This window comes from Cibotium barometz, chromosome 18 (assembly GCF_041138505.1).
Source record: "Cibotium barometz isolate CiBa-2024 chromosome 18, ASM4113850v1, whole genome shotgun sequence".
Lineage (NCBI taxonomy): Eukaryota > Viridiplantae > Streptophyta > Polypodiopsida > Cyatheales > Cibotiaceae > Cibotium > Cibotium barometz.
In genome coordinates, this window is record NC_141063.1 from 28,446,769 (window position 1) to 28,473,600 (window position 26,832).

A 26,832-nucleotide genomic window follows, 5' to 3' on the forward strand; every position below is an offset into this window, starting at 1 on the left:
GAAGATATCCACTTGTGCGTCGGGAAAGATATTGGATTAAGGAGTAAGAGTTGTTTTCTGAATTCGGGCATGGATCTGGTTGATTGACCTTGCTGGTCCTCCACGGATGAGTCCATGGCTCTTTTATATGGATCTGTTGGTTGATCTTGCTGATCTTCAATGGAGATTCCATTTTGATTTTTATAAGTGAATATATTGCTGGGTACTATGAGCTAGGAACTATCGAAAAGGTCCCTGAGTGGACAAGTGGTGTGAGCGTTCTAGTTGCCAATGATGCCATAGGTACACCGATGAAGGAAAAAAATTAGAAATTAGGATTCAACCGGATATTTTGGAGGATTATGATCAGTGAAACTATAGTTTCATTAAAAGATTGTTTTAAAGACAGATGAATCAATAAAAAAGACAATTTCATATTGGGTGTGTAAGTGGTGTGACTAGTTTTAAGTTTGCATGAATATCCGACTAGGGGACCTGGGAACTCTTTTCCCTGGTACCCGGGACAAAACCTAACCAAATTCTTAAATGGATCCTATCACTACATTGGTTGGGCGGTTGGCTAACCCACGGGACTGCATGGGGTTAGGCTGGACTGATGGATCCCTAAAATGAGACTCAATTCTGTTATGGTACGATAGATGAAGTAAATCCCGAATAAAAAATTATACTATGGAAAAGAATCAACGGCTGTGCCTCTCAAATGAGGAAAAAAGCGTTGGTCTCTATGATCCAAGTGCAAGTCTTTTCCTTGATCTAACTATGGGACTTACGGGTTCGGTCGGATCAGTTCAGTTAGTTAAGGTTCTTGACTACGTTAGAGTAGAAATATCCTGGAGGAATCGCTCGTGCTTTCCAAGCAAGGGAAGTTTTTTGGGGTTTGGTTTTGGAAAAACCGAGGGATTAGTCTTTTGTCTGGATATACGTGGGTGAGGCCCGGAATGAGGGACCCTGCCACCCCGCGCAGAGCATGCAGCCACATCACACTTGGACATTATCCCACATGAGCACATTTGTAAGAGGTGTACCCTCCTCAAATAAAAGGGGTCATTTTCAAGCAATGAACATAGGTTGCTCTCAAGTCTATGAGCACAAGTTTCCATCTTGTAACCTCAAGCTTGATTAGTTCAATTAGTTTATCATTATGTTTGTAATTAGGCTTCATCCTCCATAAGATTAGATGAACTTAATCAGTATGATTAGAATTAACCTTCATAGCCATTGATTAAGGTTCCATAAGGTTTATCATCATATGACATGCCAGAGCGCAAGACCCTTTGGCCCCATGCACCCATGGAATCACTAGAGAGAGAGCTTGGTCCCTTCTAAGGGATAGACACCTCCACTTGTAGAGATCTCGACCTTCCCTCGTTAATTGCAGATCCAAGACATTCTTCGATGATAGGGACCACATGAGGTGGACTTCATCACAACTTTGTGCTCTATTATGAAGGAGGAGGATGGTACTATTATATGGATAAGGCATGCATTCCTCCCACCCTATTCTACATATTAGCATCTTGTGTTAGCCACATAGCCATGGACACTATTTTTGACACATGTTCATAGCATAGGTAGCTAGTTTCTTTTTCAATCTTTTAGTTTTTCATATGGAACAGTATCTTATGGAGCTATTGTATTATTACTTTTTGGTCCCATAGACCCTTGGAGTCTTTGAGGACATTAATATAAACACACACACTCTCTCTCTCTCCTTTCTATCTTTCTAAACATCTAAGGCACGTCCCTTATAGTTTGTATGGATCAGTATCTTATGGAGCTATTGTATTATTACTTTTTGGTATCGTAGACCCTTGGAGTCTTTGAGGACATTAATATAAACACACACACTCTCTCTCTCTCTCTCCTTTCTATCTTTCTAAACGACTAAGGCACATCCCTTATAGCTTGTCTTTGTGATAGTGCTTGAATCTCTCTCTCTATTTTTTGGCTTGAATATAGCTACGTCTTTTGTTTTTAGCGTCTTCTTCAAAGGCAGGACCCTTATAATAGAGAAATTCTTTTCAAGTTAAATGTGATCCACAAAGCCAGGCAAAGAACATCGATACGAGTAGTCTATGGATTCGTAAATGATTGAAAGATGATGATGATGACGATAATGATGATGATGCAGAGAGCCTCTCTGCACGAGATCAGAGCTTCCCTTTTCATGGCTGGACACCACAGTCTCTCTACCACCACAATCGCAATGGAAATCCCTACGAGGTACCACGATATGAATTGGTGCAGTGTGGGTTATGTATGCGTGCGCGTTATGTATGTGGGTTATGTATGTGTGGTTTATTTGTGTTTGTGCACCTAACACATGCATTCATTGCGTTTCAATGAATGTCCTGCTTTTTTCATGCGTGTTGTGCAGTAATGAGACTGATCTGAGCTCGCTATGCAAGCAAAACTGGCTGGATGAAGCACTCCAAGCTGCAGAATGCGGGTACCTGCAAGGCCTTCCTCTCTCCAAGGATGCATTTTACACTCTTTTGCAGGCTTGCAGCAGAATGAAAGATTTGGCATCTGGCAGACGTGTGCTCTCCCTCATGGTAAAATGCCGGCTAGAAGCTTCTCCTTTTCTAGGGTATCACCTCATCTGCCTGTTTGCCTCTTGTGGGAACTTGGTGGAAGCATACCGAATATTTACCATGATTTCACGGCCCAATGTGCATACATTCCATGCCATCATTTTAGCATGTGCCAAGGTCGGGGAGTCCAAGAGAGCCCTCGAATCTTATGACAAAATGCTAGAGGTGGGTGTTAAACCAGATAAGTTTGTATTTTCAAGCATCTTAAATTGTTGTGACAGTGTAGGAGCCATAGAGCACGGCAAGCTAATACATGATCAGATCATTAGATGTGGGCTTCAATCTGATTTGATTGTTGGGAACACACTCATTGACATGTATTCAAAATGCAGGTACCTGGATGAAGCATGCAAAGTGTTTGATGGTATGCCAAATAGAGACGTGGTGTCATGGGGCTCATTGATTGGTGGATATGCTCAGCATGGGAACTCCTCTTCTGCTATTGCAACTTATGAAAAAATGCAAGAGGAAGGGGTTTGCCCTAGCAAAGTTACCTTTTTGTGCATCTTGAAAGCGTGTGGCAGCATAAGTGTGATAGAGAAAGGCAGATTGATACATATCCAAATACTTAAGAGTGGAACTGAGCAGGATGTTTGTGTTGGCAGCGCCCTTGTTGATATGTATGCCAAATGTAGAAGCTTGGTAGAAGCATGGGGGATCTTTGAGAAGTTGCCAGATCGGGATGTGGTTACTTGGGGTGCGATGATAACAGGCTGTTCACAGCATGGGCATGCTGTTTCTGCTCTTGAATTGTTTGAGTCATTGAAGCTCAAAGGATTAAGGCCCGATACCACTTGTTTTTCAAGCGCTCTGAAGGCTTGTGGTGCATTAGGAGCACTAAGGCAAGGCAGATTGTTACATGGTGAAATTCTTGAACGTGAGCTAGAAGGGGTTGCAGTGGTTGGAGGGGCTCTTGTGGATATGTATGCACATTGTGGGAGCCTAGAAGATGCACAGAAAGTTTTTGAAGAGCATCGGGATAGAGATGTGGTGTCATATGGTGCTTTGATTTCGGGATATGCCCAGCATGGGCATGGTGTTTGTGCTCTCAAAGTTTTTGCAGAGATGCAGAAGCACGTTGTTAGTCCAAGCAAATTTGTGTTCTCGTGCAGCTTAAAAGCTTGTAGTAGCATAGGAGCCCTAAGAGAGGGGGAACTCATACATGATCAGATTGTTAGAGCAGGAATTGAATCTGACTTGATTATTGGGAGCGCTATCGTTGATATGTATGCCAAATGTGCAAGCCTGGCAGAGGCATGCAAAGTTTTCGAAGAGTTACAGAAGCGAGATTTGGTATCCTGGGGTGCTATGATTGTGGGTTATGCACAGTGTGGGCATGGTTATCCTGCTTATGAACTTTTTAAGAAGATGCAGCAGGAAGGTACGGATCCAGACAACTATGTGTTCTCGGGCACCTTGAAAGCATGTGGCAGCATGGGTGCTTTAAAGGAGGGCAGGTTGATACATGGCCAGATTGTAGAAAGTGGGTGTGAATCCGACACAGTCATTGGGAGTGCCCTGGTGGACATGTATGTTAAATGTAGGAGTCTTGAGGAGGCATGGCAACTTTTTGAGAAGATGTCTTGTAGAAATATAGAAGCATGGGGTGCAATTATTGCAGGGTACACTCTGCATGGACGTGGTCGTGCTGCTCTCCATTTGTTCAATAAAATGCAACAGGAGTGTGTTAAGCCAGACATGTTCATCTTTTCATTGATCTCAAAAGCATGTGGCAGCATAGGAGCCATACGAGAGGGAAAGCTTGTTCATGACCTAATCATCCAAAGTGGCCTTGCATCAGATACCACTGTAGGAAATTCTCTTGTTGACATGTATTGCAAGTGTGGAAGGTTAGAGGATGCACGCCAGGTGTTTGATAAGCTACAAACTGGAGATATGTTTTCTTGGGGTGCAATGGTGGCAGGCTATTCCCACCATGATCATTGGATTTGTGCTCTTGAACTTTTTGAGAGCATGCAAGAGAATGGCATTAAATCCAATAAGGCTACGTTTTTGAGCTTGTTGAAAACCTGTGGTAGTGTTGGAGCCATGGGGCAAGCTGCATTGATCCACGAACAGGTAATCAGAAGGGGGCTTGAATTGGATACGCTCCTTGGGAGCACTCTTGTTGACACATATGCAAAATGTGGAAGCCTACAAGAGGCACAGAAAGTGTTTGACAAATTATCAAAGCGAGACGTAGTGTCATGGGGTGCATTGATTGCAGGATATGCCCAGCATGGCAACTTCAAGCTGGCAGTGCAATGTTTCAAGGGCTTACAACAACAGGGCTTGCAGCCAAACGACGTTATCTTTACTAATCTTCTTGCAGCTTGCAGTCATGCTGGCTTAGTGGAGGAGGGCAGTTTTTACTTCAAATCCATGATGAAAGATCATGGTATTCTACCTAATGTTGAGCAATACAGTTGTATGGTGGACCTTTTCGGTCGTATGGGATGTCTGAATGAAGCTGTAGACATACTTCAAACAATGGCAGTAACTCCAGATTTTGTCATGTGGGCATCTTTGTTGAATGGCTGCCAAAAGTATGGTAATCTGGATCTAGGAAGATGGTGCTTTGATCAGCTTGTTAGCTTGACACCTTCTGATGCTGCTGGTTATATTGTTATGTCAAATTTGTATGCCGATGCTCAAGTATGGGAGAATGTTGATATAATGTGCTTGTGTGCAAAAGAAATGTGGGAGTTGGGTTGAGATTGATAGAAAAGTGTGAGTTTCCCAAGTGAAAGGATCATGCTGTCCCAAAGGCATTATTATCCTTGTGGTTAGAGCCCAGACCTTTCAATGAGGTTGTTGTGGGTTCAAACATCCTGGAAGACACCCCCTTGTAAGAGGGGTTTTCATCATTCAAATGTGTCCCGTTCAGGTGGGCATGGATGATGGTGTTTCGCACACCCACATTCGAAGAATTGCGTGGCTCTCTCAACCTTCATCTAGCGCATGCAAGGACAACAGCATGCAAACTGAGTTGTCAAGCTCGGTCATCTTTGGTGCAGGGACATGGGCTGCTATGGATCTCAAAGATCATGACACTGCTTCAGTGCATGGTTCTCCTAACAACTGTGCAGGGTGTTCACGCCAACCTGCTGAGCAGCTATGGGTGGGGCTTGTACTGCGGTGTCCACTGCCTTGGCTGGCAAATATTAAGAAGGGTGGTACCCCCTTCCACTACTTGGCTGTATGAGTGAGGCTTTCATGAAAGAGGAGGATCACCCTGATCAGCATGGTGTGTTGATGGCTCAAGGTTCCACAAACTGTTGCCTGTGGTGGTTTTGCATACCAAATTTGAAGTGGAGGAAGCATGCAATTGCTTTGCAGCTTCTCAAATGTTTATGCTGATGGATGTACATGGAACTCTTACAACATGCTGCAATGGCATTGGCTCAATCTAATGGCCGGCCGAGGATGGGCTTGGATGCTGAAGCAGCCCCAAAAGTGAACTTTTACACCATGCCCATGATAGAAATGAGGGAACACAGGAGGCTAGCCCTCAGGTTCAGTGCAAGGTTTTGGCCAATCAAACAGCCCTACATCTGCAAAACTGCTCTCTCCGACCTGCCTTTCACCTGCTATAAAGCTTGTCTGCCACCGTTGTTGGTGGGGCCAATGGCTTACTTTAGATGAGCTTTTGCCTTTTCAAAATACTTTTTTTTAGCAACCACAAGTATATGGACCATGTTTTTGTGTGCAGCAAGCACCAAAGGGTCTTCTATTAATCTTAGTGCAGCCTACAGTGCAATCTGCAATAATGTGTACCGCCATGTAGCTATGCTTTAAGTGAACATATAGACATGCGCGCATATAATCACATCACATATGTATGTGTGTACATAATGTACACAAGTAACTTCATATGTATGCTGATATCAGCTTAGGATGGTGAACCCCCCTTTCCTCAAACAGGGTTATTGTCTCTCCTACACCTCACGTTAACAAATTAGAGATCACATAGCAAGATTAAATAGGTACCAATAAAAAGATTTTGAGCTCTAATGGGCAATATATTGAATTTTAGTCCACAAGCCATTTGACTTGCAAAAATAGAGCTTGTGCATATGCAAAAAAACCTTTTAAAAGAAAAAAAGAAGAGAAAAGTACAACCAAAGGATGAATTGGGAATGAAACAATAGAATGATTATTTCAAAACTTGAGGGATGATACATCTAGCATAAGGACATGAGACAATACTATGTACATAAGTTTCACACCGGGTAGTGTATATCCAACCAAGACTTCTAAGGTCAATCTCTCTCTCTCTCTCTCTTTCATCTTTGCATATTTTTAGTTTCTTCAAACTAGTTTAAAGAACCTATCTTTTGTAAGACGGTGTCGGAACATATAAAATAGCTTTAACATGAGCTTAATGTCAAATAGGAAAAGCCCGATAACTTTGTGTATATACTTGCTTAAGATTAGTAATAGTGGTTAGATCATTTTTAAGTTTTGGTTGATCTTGTGTGAGCACTAGTCACTTGTTTATAAGTCAATTTTGATAATAAGCAAGATGGTTGGACCATTTTTAAGTTTTGGTTGACCTAGTCTAGGGAAAAAATAAGATGTTTCCATGAATATATAAGTGTACTGGGTTGGTGATTATTCTTTCTATATAAATCTAAAATTATACAATGGGACGAAAGTTTTCAAAAAATATCCAAAATTGGGTAAATATTTTTTAAAACCCTTGAAAACAATCAAAATTTGGTGAATGTTTTAAGATACTGGGCGATTTTTTTTTTGGCAAAAAAATCCCAAAAAATAGCCTATTGGCGAAGATTAGTCCCTATTTTTTTCCTTGGCCTAGTCACTTATATATAAGTCAATTTTGACAATATGTAAGACACATTCATTCCCTTGTAATATAATACTTGTGAGCTTTTCTTCCCTCTAATCTTGCTTGCATGTATGCTATTAAATCTTACTTGCTTGATGGATACATGCTAGATATGTTTGTTTGTAGGTTTCTCTCTTTCATTAGCTTCTTCCCTATCCACCTTTTGTGAGAAAGAACCACAGTAAAGGCCATCTCCTTCTTGTCTCCATCTAGGCAAGGGAAGCTCTACCTTCACTCCTTCACAAAGGAGCATTTCAATGTGACAACAGAGTGAGAATGCGATGGATAAGCTAGTGCATCCACATTGAGGAGATTCATTGTGGCATGAAGGCAAGACCCAAAGACATATGATTCGGCAAGGCTAAGCATTTGATTTGAATATATTTGGTGCCACCAACAAGGACTAGCCTAGGGCTTAGCTCTATAGGCTTTCTGTCTATCCCAAGCTATTGGGATCACCCAATATTGCCAAGTGTTGATTAGGAGATCACAGTCATAAAAACACTTGGCAATCACACTCATATTTTGGAGATCACAAAATATTGAGATCACAAAGCGTTGCATTAGAGCATTCTATTATTTCATAAAATTTAGGAAATTTTTACCATAACCTCCTTTGTATGGCTGACCATTTTTCATTTTTTCTATCCTAAAATTACTTAAAAATTATCCCCAATTGGTCTAAAGTATTCCAAACTAATCAAATTCTACTTTCAAAAGAGAAACAATATGAAAAGTTTAATTCCAACAATTAGATTACTTAACTAGGATAAAGAAGGGTTGAATTTAAGAAGAAGAGAGGGGGAAAGACTTTCCAACAAGGCATAGCGTCTGTTTATCATTTTAAAGATAATAAAAAAATCAAAAAACCATTAAAAGAATAAAGAAAATGTAAGATTTCTTACTTACATGAATTTCTGGGAGCTTTCCTTTGGCTTGATGGTTTGAGGGATCTATCTTCTTTGCAACAAGAGTGGCCACCAATTCTTTAGAAGAGGGAATGGTCAAAAAACTAATGAGTTGCTTTCATTAGCTTTTTGCATGATTTTAAGTCTTTGATCTTGTTGCATTAAGCTAAGGAAAAGCTTAGAAATTGTGATTAAGAGTGGAATCCACTTTGAAAACATAAGCATTGAGCCCAATTAGGTGTGGATTAGAGTGGAAGATAGTTTAGTCATGCATTTCATATTTTTTCATGCATTATTGGAATTAGTAGCTTAGAAGAAGGTAAAATCAACCAAAAACAATCTAAAACCACTTAATTACTTTTGTAACCATCATTAATTAGGACTAAGAACCTTAATCACCACTACCAAGTCCAAAAAATATAAAAAACTGTAAAACTAGGCCAAACTATCTCTCAAATTGGGAGACGTGAGCTCACTGTCCTACGAAAAATAGATGTGAGTCCATGGTCCTACAAAAAATAGATGTGAGTCTAGCCATGCATGTATCCGTGAGCTTGGACATGTGAGTCGTGATGAGTCTGGACATGTAAGCCATGAGTCTGGAGGCATCAATCAACAAATGTGAGTCCAAAAGTAAATATACCTAATATTATACCAATCAATTAAATGTAGGTGTACCTAAAATTGCACCAATTAAAACTACCTTGAAGACCTCTATGAACATATCTACTCATGTTCTTTAAGGATTTTTCTGTCATACAATATGTACTAGCTACTATAATTTTTAAGAAAAATCCTTATCCTTTAGAATTATTAGGACATTAAGTATAATTATTACCTAATAATTATATACCAACACTCCTATTTCATAAAAGTCCATGCCTAGGTAGCCCTATTTTATAAGAGTCCATTCCCAAGTAGGCCTATTTTATAAAAATCAAATCCAGGAGTGTGGTTCATACAAAAAAGGCATGAGCCTCCTACAAACGTGAGCTATAGCTGTGAGCCTACAGAATGAGAGTCTTCAGGCATGAGTCAAGAGACGGAGCCTACAAGCGTGAGCCACCAAGTGTGACATAAGTCTAGCTCACCAGACTTGTGTGAACCTGCTTCATATAAAAAGTGCATAAACCTACAAACATGAGTCTAGAGGTGTAAGCCTATAGACGTGAGCCTACATATGTGAGCCTAGAGACGTGAGCCAACTACAAGTGTGAGCCTAGAGACATGAGTCTAGTACATGCATGAGTCAACTACAAGTGTGAGCCTAGAGACATGAGTCTAGTACATGCATGAGTCTAGAGTTGTGAGCCTAGAAAAAAAATAACATACGTGAGCCTAGAGTTATGAGTCTAGCAAAAAATTAACATATGTGAGCCTAGATACGTGAGTCTATAGAAGTGAGTCTAGAATGGTGAGCCTAATGAAAAAATAACTTTTATTTTTTATAGCTTGAGCAGAATAGACGTGTTTGAAATCAATTTTAGACTTGTTAGAGGCCCATTATAGAAACTTCTTAACCAACGGAACCAAGTTCCAATTCCTCTCTGTTTTCGGATGAGGATCAAGGAGCATAGGGAAGAGTAAAGAGCCAATGTGTATACATTCTTGGGTTGTGCACATTTTTGAATTGTACTTTTTTGTCCACAACACATTCCCTTGCTTAATTATGCATACATGTAGCATCAACATACCCACTAGGCCCTGGGGAAAGTAGATAATTCTTTTTGCTCAAACTAAGCCCTTTATTGGTTAATTTAACCTCATGTGCATGCAAGTAAAAAATCAAGCAGTCAAGAGTTGGGTTAGTAGAGTGCGACTTCTGGTTGCTTAACCAATACATGGCTTAGTTTGAGCAAAAAAAATTATTTGCCTTCCCAAGTGCAGGCTGGTGCATCTGGTACGCATGACAACTTGTCCCCACCTGTATTTGTCTTAAACAGTTCTATACCTTTGATTTTTTATACGCGAATGTTTTATGTGCTAATATTTTGAACAACAGAAGCCTAATAGGCATTCAATAAAGTAGAAAGCATGAGAACATGTGAACATGGTGTGATATAGGCAAGGGATACGTACTTTGACAATGTAATTTATCAAAATTACCACACATTCAAATTTATTCAGCTTTGTCTTATAAAAGAATACAAATTTGAGAAAGAAGCAAACTTATATAAAAATTATATTGATGATTACAATTTTTTCTTACTTCCCAATAAAGCTAAGGTCTTGTTTGTAGCTAAGCCCTTCTAGTGTGTTCCAAGGGAGAGTGTTTGCTATTTCTATGGGTTCGAGTTCCCAAAAGACAAAGCAAAAGCATATCTTAAGAGAAGGCTCCTTGGGTAGTTATACTGTAGAAATAGTACAAAGCCGTGCTTCCCATTCTTGATAATGCCTTGTCAGCATTCTTGGTGATGCCTTCTTTGCACATACTTTTACTCAATGCTTTGCACTTGAGAAGCTCTTCGGTTGCATGGCTCATGTAGTCGGGTATGCACCACTTGCACATCACCTAAGCTGACAAGATGCCTAGGTAGTGCCCAAGTGCAGCATCCCTAGTGACAAAAGCTGCTTAAGTATAGCACCCAAGTGCAGCATCCCTAGTGATAAAAGCAACCTAGGTAGTGCCCAAGTGTAACATCCCTTTCTGAACTACTTCTCTCGTGGGCCTCCTTTACTCCTACAAATGAGTCAATAGAAAAAGACACCCGCAATCAAGATTTTATTAGGAGATATCCCTACATCTAACATTGTTGTAGGAAAAAGAGAGGTCAAGGAATTTACCACTAAGTCTTCATCTTTTTCAATGACTTGCATCTTGCTGATGTTGATGCTTCCAGAGATGTATTATAAGCCAAAGCTCGATCTGCCACCTATTTACTCACACTACTAGTCATTGTCGTATTCATATCAGACTCCTTTTTTAGACACTTGACTATAAAAAGGCTCTGCATCTTTAATTCCAAGTATGGTAGAAGCAATTGTGTCCATAGATAGGTACTGCATGGACTTTGTGAAGTCACTATCACTATAGTTGAGATCTTGCGTTAACATGCTGCATTGGCAAGGATAGATAGTGCTTCATCTTCCCTAAGGACCATGGCCTTTTGAATATCATCTAAAATAAAAACTCTTGCCCATTCATGATGACAAAGTTCAAGAGTTTTGACATCAAGCTTAGGGAGGAGATCGTTGATCTCCTCCTCCTCTAGCACCTGGTTCTTCAACCTTGTCCTCAAAGGTGAGCATTAGGGCCATTTCAACTACTACTGCAGGGTCTAAGGGCTCTTGCATTTTTGGTATATCTCAACATCGTGAACCATTTGCACTGCCAGGTTACAGCTTGTTTTCTTCTTTCCCTTTGAGGGATGTTGAACCTTATGCTTTAGACTCATACAAGAAGAAGATAATTGCCATCTCCCATGACAAGATGACAAGAAGCTTGCCCCCACATTGTCAATGTCAAGGTCCATCGCTATCCCATATTCCACATTAAACAATTGATCACAAAACTTTTTCAAATACTTGCAAAATGCCTTATCTTTGAAAACGGAGCTAATGTAGTTGACAAGAATCTACTACTTATCTCAGTACCCTCCAGTTTTGTACTATAGGGTTTGAGAGTGACCTCCATGTATTGAGTGATCTCATGGAATGAATTGATGTGCAACATTAGAGTTTGTTGCATGTCGATTCTTCCATAGAAGATCAGTAGGAGCTCATCCTTCCTATTACCTACAAGCCCTACCTTTTCAAGGAAATCCAACAAGCTAGGTTGAAAAGGATCCATTGATGAAGAATATGTTGTAGACTACAGTGGGCTAGGAAAAAGTTTTCAAAACTTGAAACACTTATGATGAAACTACTATGAAGACAATTCTTTATATATGCATATAGGCATTTAATGAAGTCAAATTTTTTAAAGTGACAATTACAACTTATTAACAAAAAAGGTAACATGCATAAAACTCGTGTATTATAAAGTTTACTGTGTATATAGAAAAACATTGTGCCCACTTGTGTATTTCACAGGGATAAATTTTAAGCACACAAATAAAATAATTTTATAGGTATGAAATTAACAATATTAAAATTTTACATGGATAAATTTTACATGTAGAAATAAAACAATTTCAATGCACAAAACTAATGATATTAAAACTTTACGCACACAATCTTATGCTCATAAAAGATGCACAAATGTTATACATAGAAATAAGAGTACAAATTCATGCAGGTAGATCTTAACGTGAGGAAGCTTTAAGTCGGTGCAAGCCACCAATTTCTCTACCTTTTGCCGTATCTCCTTATTGTCCACACAAAAAAAGTTAATATACCATCTAGCCCCCAAAATGAATCATTTACTATAATGTGGTGCATGTCATTTCATGCACCATGATTGGAAGCTCAACTTCATTGCCTAGTGAATGATGTTATCAAAACTAAGGGTTCCCACTCATTCCTAGCATTCTTCCGCCATCTTTGTATGAGAACCATTGTGAGTTTTTGCTTACCTATGTGAAACCTCACAATGATTTTCTCCTTAACCACTGAACATTTAATCAAGTCCCCTTGATGTTCAACCACCTTCATGTCCCATCCTTTGGGAAGGAACATATCAAATTCCTTGTCGGCACTCTCCTTTTACAAACATACATAGTGGGTGTCCTATATGCTCCACACCTAAAAAAAATTTAAAATAAAAGCATGAAGTGGCATGAACCAAGTGAAATTAGCTCTATGGGAGCCATCCATGCGGATGCATGGATGCCGACATGCACGCAACATTGCAACGTTAAATGCTTTTAATGGTGAATTTGTCGAGGAGAGGACATTCTTACATGTTTAGGGATGGAAGAGAGAGAAGTTTAAGTCTATCATAGCCATGTTGTGATGAAGGGACAATGTAAGAGGCATTGTAGAAACCAATTAGTGTAGATGTTGTTCCCCCTACATATTAGATCTCTCCAAGGTTAGAATGAAGTGCTTTGAAAGACCCTTTCAAGCATTCTAGGGGTTTCCACTCAACACAATTTGAGGAAAAAACATTTATGGTATAAATAAAAAGTCCAACACCAAAAAAATCAAACACATCAAATAACCACTCAAGGAAGCCTTGCAATTTTATCATGTAGCACAATCACAGCCAACAAGTTTGTACTTACAAATTGATCCAAAATTTATACATTGTGCAGGCTCCACCTTTAATAGTGATGTTGGATAGATATGTTGAACTTTTAAAACACATTTACCATCCTTATTGATTTGAAAATCAAGGATTCTACCTTTTTAAGAGATGAGATTAACCTTTTTAAAATCTTATGAGCCCCTTTCATAGACAGTTACATGGTAATCCACATAAGCCTATTGCATAAAGTAGAAATCCATTGCCCTACACATTGCTTGAGCTCATGGACTCAATGATACCTTTTTCTCTTCTTCTAGCAGGAGGACCCATTGTGCAACCTTCTATGAAGGAGATATAGAGAAGATGTGTCACATGAAGGGGGGGAAAAAACATTGTATAGGTGCTACATATCTACAAGGGGTGGATGAACGATGCTATAGAGCCTAGATTTTAATACACAAGATTAAAGAAAATTTAAATGTGGTGGATGATGAGAAAGAGAGGGGGAAGATGGAAGGTAATAGAGGAAGAGTTTGGAGAGGTGAGGAATAAAGCCTAAGGAGAGAATAAAGCCTAAGGAGAGAATAAAGGGGCAGAGGACAGGTAGGGAGGATGATTGTGGGAGGAGGTATGAGGGAGGGAGGGACGTAGGAGAGATGTGCTAAAAGGAAGGAGGGGGGAGGGAGGGAGGTGTTGAAAGGAAGGAAAGTGAGCTATGCATATGTAAAAGAGGGAAAGTAAGATATGCAATAAATTAGAATTTCAAAATTTTAAAAGTGACATGTGCAATAATGACACTTTAAAAGTGACTCTTAGTAGCTTTCAAAAGTGACATTTTAGCCTTTAAAGTCACAGTTTATAGGACCCAAATCTTTAACCACACCTTTTAAAGGAAGGGACCAACCCATCCTACCATTGGATACTTTTCTAGTTCTCTTTTTAATCATGTGTGCTCTTAAAGGGCCCCTAGAATATCTCAAACTTCCCCTAATGTTTGGAAAATTTGAATTATGGTAAAAAGGCCATTGGTACAAAGTGGGTTCTTAAGCTTAAGTATAAAGTTCATGATATTGTTGGACCACTACAAGGCAAGGCTTGTTGCAAATGGTTATGCTCAAGGAGAAGGGCATAGATTATGATGAGACCTTTACACCCACCACATCTCGTATGACTACAATCAGGGGTACCATTGCATTCGCAATGCATTGTGGTTGGAATGTACACATCAATTTGAGAGGATATCAAGACTGCCTTCTTGTATCTCAGCCTCATGGTTTCATTGAGAGAAGGGACATGAATCTAAAGTATTCGCGTTAAGAAAAAGCTTTATATGGCCTTAAGAGCAAGCTCCCAAAGCATGGTATGAGAAGATAAACGTATACTTGGTTACAAATAGTTTTTGCGTGTGTCGAAATGAGAGTAAATATTATTTTTTTGGTCATTATTTTATAATTTATGATGACATGCTTCTCGCATGCCCTAATGAGGAGAAGATTTTAGCCTTTAAGGCTGAATTACATGTATCATTTGAGATGACATATTTGTGCTCATTGCATTATTAGCTGGGAGGGATAGAAGATGATCCTCCTAATGTTCCACTTTTCCACATTAATCACATACTAGAATAGAGTGAAGACATCATCCCTAATGGATTTCCCATTGATTTTCCCATCTACCTCAATACCTAGTACCACCCTAGAAGTTAATGTCTTAATGGATCGGGACCAAACTACTAGAAGCACAAGGATTATCTAAAGGAAACCCCGCATCTAGGTGCCAAAGTCAAAGAAAACTGTGCCACGAATGCCTACAACAAATGCACCCTCAAAAGTCAACTCCAAGTGGGTGTGGAGACCCAAGGTCCTACATATGACACCACCATTGAAGTCTTAGAGCAGTGGTGGCAACACCCCCAATGCGCATGCTAGACTCACTGCTGGATTTGGTGGAAGAATCCTTGGTCATGCCACCAAGCCCATGTGCTATGGTTGTATCCAAAGACAGTTCCGAATCTTAACACTCATTTTCTCTAGCACATGCCCGCACATAAAGTTCGAGATGCTCCTGTGTTAGCATGCCTTACATTGTTGAGATTGATGCTAGAGATTTTGCGATAGGCACAGCTTTGTTCCAGGATGGGAAGCATGTCGCCTTCGAGAGTAAGAAACTCAATGATGCACAGACTAGGTACCTAGTTCCGGAGAAAGATTTGTATGTGATCATTTATGCTTTAAAGGCATGGAGGCAGTATCTCTATGGGTCTCAATTTATGGTCTTGATAGATCACCAGTATTTGCAGTACATTTGTGATCAATCGGACTTGAAGGGTAGAAAGGCCAAATGGGTTGAGTTGATGCAGGACTTTGATTTCATGATTAAATATAGGAAAGGTAGCTTGAATGTGGCGTTACTGATGCGTTTAGTCAAATTGGTGAAGTTAATGAACTTAGCTTCACGAAAATTACTTCTAACTTGTACAATTCACTCAAGGGAAAATGCAGTACAGATGTTTTCTTTTAAAAGTATTGAAATTTGGCAGAATCAAGGTCCAACTCTTAGGTCGATCAAAACCTGGTGAATCAAGGAAGAGCCAACCAATTTTTAATTTGGAATGGTCTCTTATGCCGAAATAATAAGGTTTGTGTGCCTTATGTATTGAAAATTAGACTTAGGATCCTGTTTGAGTGCCATCATGCACCATTGGCAGGGCATCCTGGCATATAGCGTACCTTGGCTTTGGTTAGAAGGACATTTACTGGCCAAAAATGAAAGATTTTATTTAGAGTTATGTAGTCCAATGTCATCAATGTCAAATAAACAAGGCTAAACGCCTTAAATCTATTGGGTTATTACATCCTTTGGATATTTCATCTCGAAAGTAGGTAAGTATTTACATGGATTTCATTACGGGACTTCCACGTACCAACAAGGGTCACGATGCCATTTAGGTAGTTGAAGATAGATTGACAAAGATGGCTAGGTTTTTACCCACAAAGACAATAGTTAAAGTGTCTAACTTGGCTTTCCAATTTGTCGAGCAACTGTTTAGACTATTGCAATTCGTCCATTCCAAAATATAAGTCGGATTGGCACGGTTGTGTATGAGCTAAAACTACCTCCACATGTTAAAGTTCATCTAGTCTTTCATGTCAGCAAATTGAAAGAGAAGCTAGGAGGTGAGGATAACACAGTTACTCCTCAAGAATTCGTTCAAGTCAAGGATTTACCCTATATTCCACATGAACCTGAAAAGATACTTGAATTCAAGGAAAAGAAATTTTGTAATCGCTTAATTCCTAAGGTTAAAATTAAGTGGAAAGACAGGGAAATCAAGGATTCGACTTGGGAGCCAGTTGAAAACGTTCAACACAGGTTTCCTTCTTTTCATTGTAAGAGTGCAATGTTTTGAGAGAGGGAAAGTATGTTATGTGCACATCATGTGCATATACTAGGATGCTAACCTACCCTAGGCATGTGAGCATGGGAGCATGGGAACATGCTCTAGTGGGACTAGGGTTAGTAGGCCTAACCTTGGGTTGAGGTTAGGGTAAGGCAACCAAGGGTCACACATGGAAATGGAAGGCCAAGAGTCACTCTGGAAATGGAAGGTCAAGAGTCACTTTGGAAATGGAGAGTCAAGCGTCACTTGAGAGCTCTCCTATATAATAGGGGCATGGGACACTCTCAAGGGATGTTCTCTTGTGTAGAGCATTGTATCCACTCTCTTGCCATTTCATGCTAGAGCTATGTGCTGCTCGATTGAAGACATACTTCTTGGTGGTATGGGACACCAAGGTTAGGTATGTGGTTCTTCATTATATTTATGTGTGCACCCTTGGGCTCGAGGGTGGTCGGGTGGATGAGTATATTCCTAGATTATGTATGTTTATGCAGTGATTAGCTAGAGAGATCTTTTGGGTTTGAACATAAGTACAACTCTTAAATCATTTGTGATTTTTGTCACAAACCTTGGCACATTGAGAAAGATTGTTTCTTTTGAAAGAAGGCTCAGAAGAAGGCACATTGAGAAAGATTGTTTCTTTTGAAAGAAGGCTCAAAAGACCTACATTTTGGATGAAGAGTATGGAGATCAAGGTGAAGAGCAGAGAGAACCAAAGGAGGACATCAAGGGACATCATTTTTACATAAGTGTTGTAAATCTTTGTAAATGAGCCCCAACTACTCCTAACTAGCCTCGAGCTTAAATTGCCATCCTAAACTTGTATGGTCATGGTAAGTAGTCATAGTGAGAGGGAAATCATCTAGCGTGGTTGTTAGGTAAGCATAAGTTTGCCCAACATTGTTGTCTCTCTTGTGTGTGCACAACCCTTTCTACTATTTTTGTTCTAATCTTGAATTAATCTTTGAGCCACCATAGCCCACATGCACATGCTATTCAATATTTCAACAATTCCTAATCCCCCTCTACCAGCCACTATGGCAGCAGCCCCCATAAACCATCTACTTGCCCGACCCACCCCCCTCTCTAACGACTCAACTCCCCTCTCTCACAACTCGACCCACCCCCTTACTATCTCACAACTCACCCCCTTGCTTTGGCAACTCACCTTCTGTTACTATCTCTCGACCCACCCCCTAGGCCTCATGACTCACCCCCCTCCCCTCTCACAAATCGCTCCTCTCTCCTCTCTCTCACCAACTCACCCCCCCTCTCACCTCTCACAATAGTGACTTGCCCCTCCCCTCTCTCACAATAGTGACTTGCCCCTCCCCTCTCTCACCAACTTGCCCTCTCCTACTACCATGTGGTGGTTTGTTACTCGAATGTGCTGCCATTGCTCTCATCTATCTACCTAACTAATATACATGCCTTGGTCTCTTTGCCTCTTCTACCCACGGCAACCCTCTATGTAACTCCTTGCTCCTTGCCCCCTTCACACACATGCCTCCACTTGTTCACCTGTCTCCCTATGCATCATAGTCACCTCCCCACCTTGTCTCTCCTATGCCTCCCACCTACCCTCACTAGTTCCTCACTGCTTGTTGCTAGTTTAGCCTCTCCTCCCACCTACCCTGTTCCTCACTTCTTGTTGATGGTTTGGCCTCTCCTTCACACTGACATATAGTGCACCATGCAAACGATGCACTATACACCTAGCCATTGCAACAAGATACACATTACTGACCTCCATTTTGCATCTCAGCCACTCACCTCCCTTTCACATAAACTACCTATAGCATCCTTGCTACACACTGTTAATGTGTCACCTAAGGCTTGGATATAACCTATGTATCATATGCCTCACTCCTTGCTTATCGCCCTTCCTCACACCTTGATTACCACACCATTCTCCTATTATCACCCATCTTACTTAACTAGTTTACTCTTTTTGGTAACAAAGTCGTGGTGCAGCAAAGGCACATAAAAGCTTCTTGAAGAGCAAAGTCCACATGCATACGGCTACAAGGCTTCTAAGTCCCATGTTGGCCAAATGAAGATCTCATATGGTTGAGAATTTGATGACTCTTGATGTAGTAGAAGGCATCTACAACATCTTGGTCTCTACACCGGGCTTTGTCTACTCCATCATATGGGGTAGTTCATGCTGTCTCTCCCAAATCACATCATATGGGGGAGTTCATGGTGTCTCTCCCAAATCACATCATCATCTTCACCACCTGGGTGTATTTCCATGCTTGCATTTGTATAGCATTTTATCATGTGTATAAGGATCAGTGGTTGTTGGATGGGTTTAACTCTCCAAGTCATTCATCTATATATGAGAAGTGTAGGAGCTATGTGTGTCATAGTGCATTAGGATAGGAGCCAAGGGTGCGAAGGGTTTGACCCGCCCTTGGTGTAGTATGGAGTGATGGTTTAGTCTATGGGGGATGCAAGCTTGACCCACCTTCTCATGTATTGGTGGGCTATCTTTTGTAGTTAGGTGGTTTACACGTGTATGGTAGCCTAGGTTCTGCACCAAGGATGTTGTGCCCATTCCATGCACAAAGAAGAAGAAGAAATTTGATGAGAACTTGGGAGCTCTTAAGGTCAAACTCTCCAAGGAAGATCTAAAAGCACAAGTAGGTTGTGGCTATCTCAGGGTGCAATCTAACATCGTAATGTCTCCTTTTTATGGTGTGATCATTCTCTCTCTCTTTAAGGTGTGAGAACTCAATTATTTACTTTCAACATATGCTTCTTCTTCTTTTCCTCATCGAGGACAATGAGCACTCTACTGGTGGGCAATCTAACATCGTAATGTCTCCTTTTTATGGTGTGATCATTCTCTCTCTCTTTAAGGTGTGAGAACTCAATTATTTACTTTCAACATATGCTTCTTCTTCTTTTCCTCATCGAGGACAATGAGCACTCTACTGGTGGGCAAACTTTAGCCATGTGCTAGGCCGATCTCTGGGAATCGCACCACCACACTGTAACATTGTAACATTGCCATAGTGGGTCAAATCCATAGGAGCCATCCAAAAGCAAAGGTGCACCACCAATGGATACATGAGAGGTGCATGCACTAACATTGAAGGCATCGCACTGACACTCCAACGGGCATCTCCCAAAGATAGGAGATCCTACCAAAGGCCACCCACTCCGAGGGCATCTACCAAAGATAGGAGATGCCATGGCCATGCAAGAATGCTTATATGGTCCCTCTCGACTCATCCTGAAGTACATCCTTCATCCTACATTCTTCATCCTTCACACTTCATGCTACATCCTTCATACTACATCCTTCACCCTTCATGCTACATCCTTCACCCTTTATACTACATTATAGCATTAGCCTGGGTGCTGTAGTCACTTGTCATCAACTTGAGTTGTGTGTCGTCCTCTTCATTGTGACCTTTGCTGAGTGTGCATGGTATAGTGAAGGGTATGTAACAGTGTTTTAGAGTAGTGCAGCTATTGTTGAAATATACAAGTGAATAGGGTGTGTGCGGGAACAAGCCCTTGGTTAGAGGCTATAAAAGAGGATGTGTAAATGTGAAAGAACCTGTGAAAAGGTGAGAAGAATCTACTGGGAGAGAATAAAGGGTAGCATGAGAAGATTTAGGAAGTGTGGAGATATTCTGGGAGATATTTTAGGAAAAGTGAAGAGGTGGAGAGAATCAAGCAAAAGAGGTGGAGTGAATCAAGGAGAAATCAGTGGGATTACATGCTTGGATGTAAACTCTATAAATTGAGGCATTGGCCTAATGAGAATTTGCTAGTTTTTGATTATCCATGCCTAGAATCCATCAAGTTTATGAGCCCATTAGCTAGTTAATTAGGATTAGTAGATAATTAGAAATTAATCAAATTGTTAGTTATTTTTCAACTCCCAGCCAGTGGAGGAGCTCCCTCTCCTTGCACACATCAAATTAGCCCAAGCCCTTTTAAGTACTCAAACTAGACTCAAGGGGCTACACTCACCTCAAAGGAATTGAAGCAAATCAGCGCAGAACGTCGGCGGCAGCCCGATTTGCAGGCACCATTTTTCAAAAGGGAAATTGAAATTTCTTCTTACTCAGTTGCAATGGCTCTAATTCCTCATAGATCCAAGGGTTTTCAAGCATGTTCTACAAGCTCGTTAAGTCAGAATTCAATTTCATCAAGTCTACAATGAGATCCAAGCTCTTCATCAAATCTGCAGGTGACTTTGGTAAAACAGAGATTAAGCTTTCAATATTTGGTCAAATCTTGTGTTTATTGGCTTAATCCTCTACTAGACTCATTGCTATTGATGTCTTTGAAAGCATTTGAGCTCATTTGAAGTCTAAGGCACCAGATCTGGACTCCCCACATACTCTGTTTTTTGCACATAAAACAGTGGATTAATTTGCTAATCAGTGATTAATCAATGCAAATCAATGTATTTTGGTGCAATTGAGGGTTCAAATTAACCTGATACAGATCCCAATAACTTCATATTGCAAATCGGAGTTGGTTTGATACTCCAACCATTCCGTACAAATTGGTTACCCTTGATTTAATGTAATTTTTGGTGCTGATAAATTTGTTGTAATCATCTCTTAAACACCAGATTGAGTTGTAAAAGGGTAGACACTGCCCTTGAATCTTAAAATTGGATCAAGAGGTAAGACCCCCTTCACATCATCATGAGTATAGCACAAGAAATAGCCAAATTTAATGGGGAGTAGTTTTACACATGGCAGACAAAAACCATGTATTTGCTCATGAGAGGAAAAATCTGTGGGGGCTAGTTGAGGGAAGAGATGAATGCCCAGAGGCGAGAGGGAAAAATGAGTGCAAGAGCAGGAATGAAAAAGCATTGGGACTTATTGCACTCAGTTTAAATGATGAAATCATTCATCACATCACAGGGATACAATGGGCAAAAGATGCATGGGATGAACTCAATAAATTATTTGGCACACAGGCTAAAAATTCAAAGATAAACCTGTTAATGCAATTCTACAAATTGGACATGAAGGAAAGTGAACCTTTAATCACACACTTGAACAGATATAAAAGCATTAAGCAACAGCTGGTAGCTATTGGCAAAAAGGTAGAAGATGATGAGGCACTAGCAGTGCTTCTGAAGAGTGTGGACAAAGGTGAATATGAAAATATTGTAGCAACACTAAAGAATGTACGTGAATTGAAGCTACACAAGATAGAAGCAGCTCTACTAGAGCAAGAGAGCAGAGGCAAAGAGAAGAAATGGCTTGACTCAACAGCAGGAGAAGAAAAGGCATTCTTCACCGGAGGAGGATTCTCTCGAGGACGAGGAAGAGGCAGAGTAGGAGGAAGGACCTTCACTTGCCACAACTGTGGAAAGCCAGGACACATGGCAAGAGACTACTACACCAAACCCAATGGAGAAGGAACAACATCCGCAAACTTCATGGAGGCTCCAAAGGAAGTGGAGTCAGATCATCTTTTCTGAGAGAGAGAGAGAGAGAGAGAGAGAGAGAGAGAGAGAGAGAGAGAGAGACCCCACAACCCAATGTAACCTGTCCCAACAAAGTAAAACCACCTCTAAGCCACCGATGATGTAGGCCACATGGTAGATATATGTATGTGTGAGCACTTTAGTCAAGATCGTGGCGGGCAACTATAGTAAGCCTTGGACACATAGAGAGAGAGAGTGTGTCAAGGACTATGAGTTTAGGGCCTTGAGGCACTGGTCGTGGGCTATCAAGTAAGAGAGAAACTTGGTACAGGGTCCAGGTGTGCTAAGTTAACTTGAGGGGAGGAGTGCTAGACACTGGTCACTCGCGGACTATCAAAAGTAAGAGGGAAACTTGGTATAGGGTCCAGGTGTACTAGGAGTATTCACTTGAGTGGAAGTGTTGAAATATACAAGTGAATAGGGTGTGTGCGGGAACAAGCCCTTGGTTAGAGGCTATAAAAGAGGATGTGTAAATGGGAAAGAACCTGTGAAAAGGTGAGAAGAATCTACTGGGAGATAATAAAGGGTAGCATGAGAAGATTTAGGAAGTGTGGAGATATTCTGGGAGATATTCTAGGAAAAGTGAAGAGGTGGAGAGAATCAAGCAAAAGAGGTGGAGTGAATCAAGGAGAAATCAGTGAGATTAGATGCTTGGATGTAAACTCTATAAATTGAGGCATTGGCCTAATGAGAATTTGCTGGTTTTTTATTATCCATGCCTACATTAAGCTATTTATTAATTATTCACTAATCACATCTTAATTATTTGCTAATCACTTTATTAATGATGTTGATTCTAGTATTTGATCCACCATAGCTCATCACATTGCTCTAATTTCAACAGCTATTGTCCAGCCTTCTTGTTCCTCTTGAAATCTTGTCACTTGTGTTGTGCCCCACTCCATTCTGTCTATTCATATGTGTGCTATGTAGTGAGCATTGAGGACTCCAAACATATTGTCCAGAGAAGAGCCACCACTTAGTGTGACAGAAAACCAACCCTACACATTCACAATGACAAAAAACCAAAGCTAAGTATTTGTCAAGGATCTTATAAGAAACATTCAATGAACTAATGGGATTTCTCAAGGAGCTTAAGCCTTGTCTAAATCCTCCTTCTTCAAGAAGATGCTCTCTTTGGGTGGATTCTTTGACCCATTTTTGCCCGTCCAAAAGAGAGTTCCCAAAGAGAGACAATGGTATTTAGAACATACCTACCCTTTCTAAATCCTTTATTATTCTTTCTTAAGAAGTTCTTCATCATCCCTTAGTCTTAAAGCTAATTATTTAGCATGGATCTTATAACAAACAAAAAATTAAATAATCATAAATCTGTTGTCAAAGTTAAGTTGACGAAAATCTCGTTTTGTCAGAGTCATGAGGCGCACGGCCCGTGCAAGGCAACTGGATCCTCTAACCGATGATGAAGAGTTAGATCTGGATGTTCGAAAAGCCCTGCACAGATCCCAACTTGGTTCCTTCAAGGGTGAAGGGGAGCAGTTAGGTGAAGTAGTGGAAAATTGGATTGAGGCAATGGAGGAATACTTTGATGGTAACTAGCTACAATGAGAGAAGCAAGATGGCTCTTGCCAGGTTAAAGATTGTGGAAACGGCCACAGTCGCATATGGAGGAACCACTGCGAGACTAACCGTCTCGACCAGAATACCCAGACCTGGACCGATCTTAAAGCTTACCTCAGAAAGAGGTTTTGTCCTCCGGGCTTCCTTGAAACTAAAATGAATGAGTTCTTGGAAATAAAGCAGGATAGCCGGATAATTGAAGAGTACCATCAGGCTTTTGCCCTTCTCCTTAAATATCCTCCACAATTGGATGAAGAGCAGCTGATGGCTAGATTCATTCGAGGAATGAACGAGCCATTGGACACCTTAGTGAAGAATGCCAAACCTATCTCAATGGCCGAAGTAGTAAGAATGGCAAAGGACTTTTCCAAAGCCTTTGTAGTTAAAGTCCTGCCGAAACCTGCACCATTTAATTTTAAAAGATTCCAAACCCTGGGAAGTACTTCAAACTTTCCTCCCCTAAAGAGACAGCAAGGCCCAAATCAGAATCAGGATACTGGGAGATTCAGAAGTGAAGAAAGACCCTTCCCACAGAACACTTTCTCAGGAGCCCCACCTCTTTTAAAGATTCAGAGGAATGAGCTCAAAAGTGAGAACTGGTGTTTTGGATGTCAGGGTTTTGGTCACCAGCTAAAAGACTGCCCCGACTCCTGCCATGTCAAGGGGACAGGGATGTCAAGGACCGAGAGTGCAGAGACCAGTCCCTTCCCTATCTCAGTCAAATTAGGGTCCATCTCATCAAAATCAGGGCAATCCGAGGAGAACTCCAGCTTAGCCATCTGCCTCTGTCCAGAGTAGCCTCAGAACTCCTTCCCAGAACTGGGGCAACCAAAGAGAAAGAGTTTCACCTCTCAGACTGCAGCAGCAGCCAGAGCAGACACAATAGCAAAAGTAGTGGAAGAGGAAAGAGGACAGATTTATGCAGCAATTAAAAACCAAGGGCCAAATCGCCAATTCTCCGTCATCCATACTCCAGCTGAGTATTAGGTAAGCCTTTTAAGCTTTTGATTGATTCAGGCAGTACTCATTCTTTCATTTTTCCAAGATGCTTGCGTAAGCTACTCTTAGAACAAAAATTAGGGAAACCTATGCAAGTTGAATTGGCCAGTGGGAAGATTCTTTTCACTCACCTTGAGACAGATCATATAATATTCACTTCAATCTAGATGGAAATTTAACTGACTGTCCGTTCAGAGTTATATCTTTGGGAGTTTTCGAGGGGATCCTTGGAATGGATTGGCTCCACAAAAATCAAGCTGACATTCACTGTCATAATGGAAACATTTCCTACCGTGACCTTCACGAAAATAAAGTTCAAGGAACCGGAATTTCAGGATCCCCAAGTCTACAATTAGGAAAGGCTTCTAAGTTACTAAAAGGACTTAGAAAGAACCAGCTCATTTATGTTGTCAAAATGAATCCAGTAGGCACAAAGTTAAAAGCTAAAGAACCTGAATGGTTAAATGAATATGATGATTTATTCCCAGCAAAATTATCACAGATGCCTCCAATTCGAGAAGTAGATCATGTGATAGAATTGATCCCCGGAGCTCAGCCAGTAGCCCTGCGCACGTGCGCACATACAAAATGCCAGTTCCTGAAGCCATCAAACTCAAGGAACAGCTTAGACAGCTGCTAGAGCAAGGGTTTGTAAGACCTAGTGTTTCACCTTGGGGTGCGCCAGTTCTCTTTTAGAAAAAGAATGATGGAACGCTAAGACTCTGTGTGGACTACAGAGGTCTCAATCAGCTGACAATTAAGAATAAGTATCCTATCCCCACAATTGATGAGCTTCCGGATAGGCTAAGTGGAGCCCAGATCTTCACAAAGATAGATCTCAAATCAGGGTATTATCAGATCAGGATTAATGAGCAAGATATCCCGAAGACAGCCACCAATACTTGGTATGGGCATTATGAATTCACTATCATGCCGTTTGGATTGAAAAATACCCCAGCTACAAATGCCCGCAGAATCCAAAGAATAAAAGAAAATACCCAAAAATGAGTAAATGCTCACATAAGATGAAGAGTTGACTGAGTACAAGGGTTATTAGTTAAAAACTATGAGATATTACTAAAAAAATGAGATATTTTGGAATAATGATACATTTTTTACACCTTGGTAAGGAAGGGGGAGACTTTAAGGTAGGTGCATATTTTGGAATAATGATACATTTTTGACACCTTGGTAAGGAAGGGGGAGACTTTAAGGTAGGTGCATATTTCACACATGTAGATGATTTTTTAAATTAAAAAAATTGTGATATTTTTATCTCTCCTCTCTCTTGAATCAAACTGGATCAAAATGGGAGCTAAACTGGTCCCAAATCTTGTCCAAATTCAGCCAAACTGAAGCTAAAAAATTCTAGAACTTAGTTGGACTCAGTTAGTAGCCTCCCTCACATATAAATAGACCCTCATTCTTTTGTATTCTCATCTTTGAGCTATACCATGCCAGCATTACATTAAAATAATGATATTTTCTATTATCCCTTAAAAATCTTCTACATTTTGGAGAGTTTGGAGCTTCTCTCTCTCTTCAACCATCCTTGGAGCTTTCCTCTCAACACACTAACCAATTGATTTGTTGGGGGCTTCCTTCGAAGATAGAGAAGCAAGCAAATCAAGAGGTAAGATGTAATTTCATGGCTTTTTCTCTAATATTCTCATTGTTTTCCCTTCTCAACCCCTCTCAAGCTTGAGAAGTTTCAAATGAATGGTTTTTTAATGCAAATTAAGCTTTCTAAAGAATTCTAATGATTAATCACAAAAAGTTTATATTTATGCTTAATTGGGATGCTTTTTATGTATATCTCTCTCCCCCCAAAAGAATGGTCAATTCTCTATTCAAATGATGCTTCTCATTAATAAATTCTCAATTCAAAAATCAAACT

At 40.4% G+C, this 26,832-nt stretch overlaps 1 protein-coding gene across 2 annotated transcripts; it reads left to right on the forward strand.

Annotated features, from left to right (window-relative positions):
* Positions 1–1,976: 1,976 nt before the first annotated feature.
* On the forward strand, positions 1,977–6,273 carry LOC147629158 (pentatricopeptide repeat-containing protein At4g13650-like). 2 transcript variants are annotated; one of them, XM_086812408.1, is made up of 3 exons: positions 1,977–2,223; positions 2,378–2,555; positions 2,927–6,273. In XM_086812408.1, exon 3 carries the CDS (start codon positions 2,961–2,963, stop codon positions 5,307–5,309), a length of 2,349 nt encoding a protein of 782 aa, XP_086668534.1. In that variant the 5' UTR covers positions 1,977–2,223; positions 2,378–2,555; positions 2,927–2,960; the 3' UTR covers positions 5,310–6,273. The 2 variants fall into 2 exon arrangements, with proteins under 2 accessions (XP_086668534.1, XP_086668535.1); XM_086812409.1 differs by lacking the exons at positions 1,977–2,223; positions 2,378–2,555 and adding an exon at positions 2,622–2,759.
* The last annotated feature ends 20,559 nt before the right edge of the window (positions 6,274–26,832 follow it).

What these genes read in the sequence shown, in the direction of transcription:
- LOC147629158 (XM_086812408.1), top strand. Translation starts at nt 2,961, where the DNA reads ATGCCAAATAGAGACGTGGTGTCATGGGGCTCATTGATTGGTGGATAT.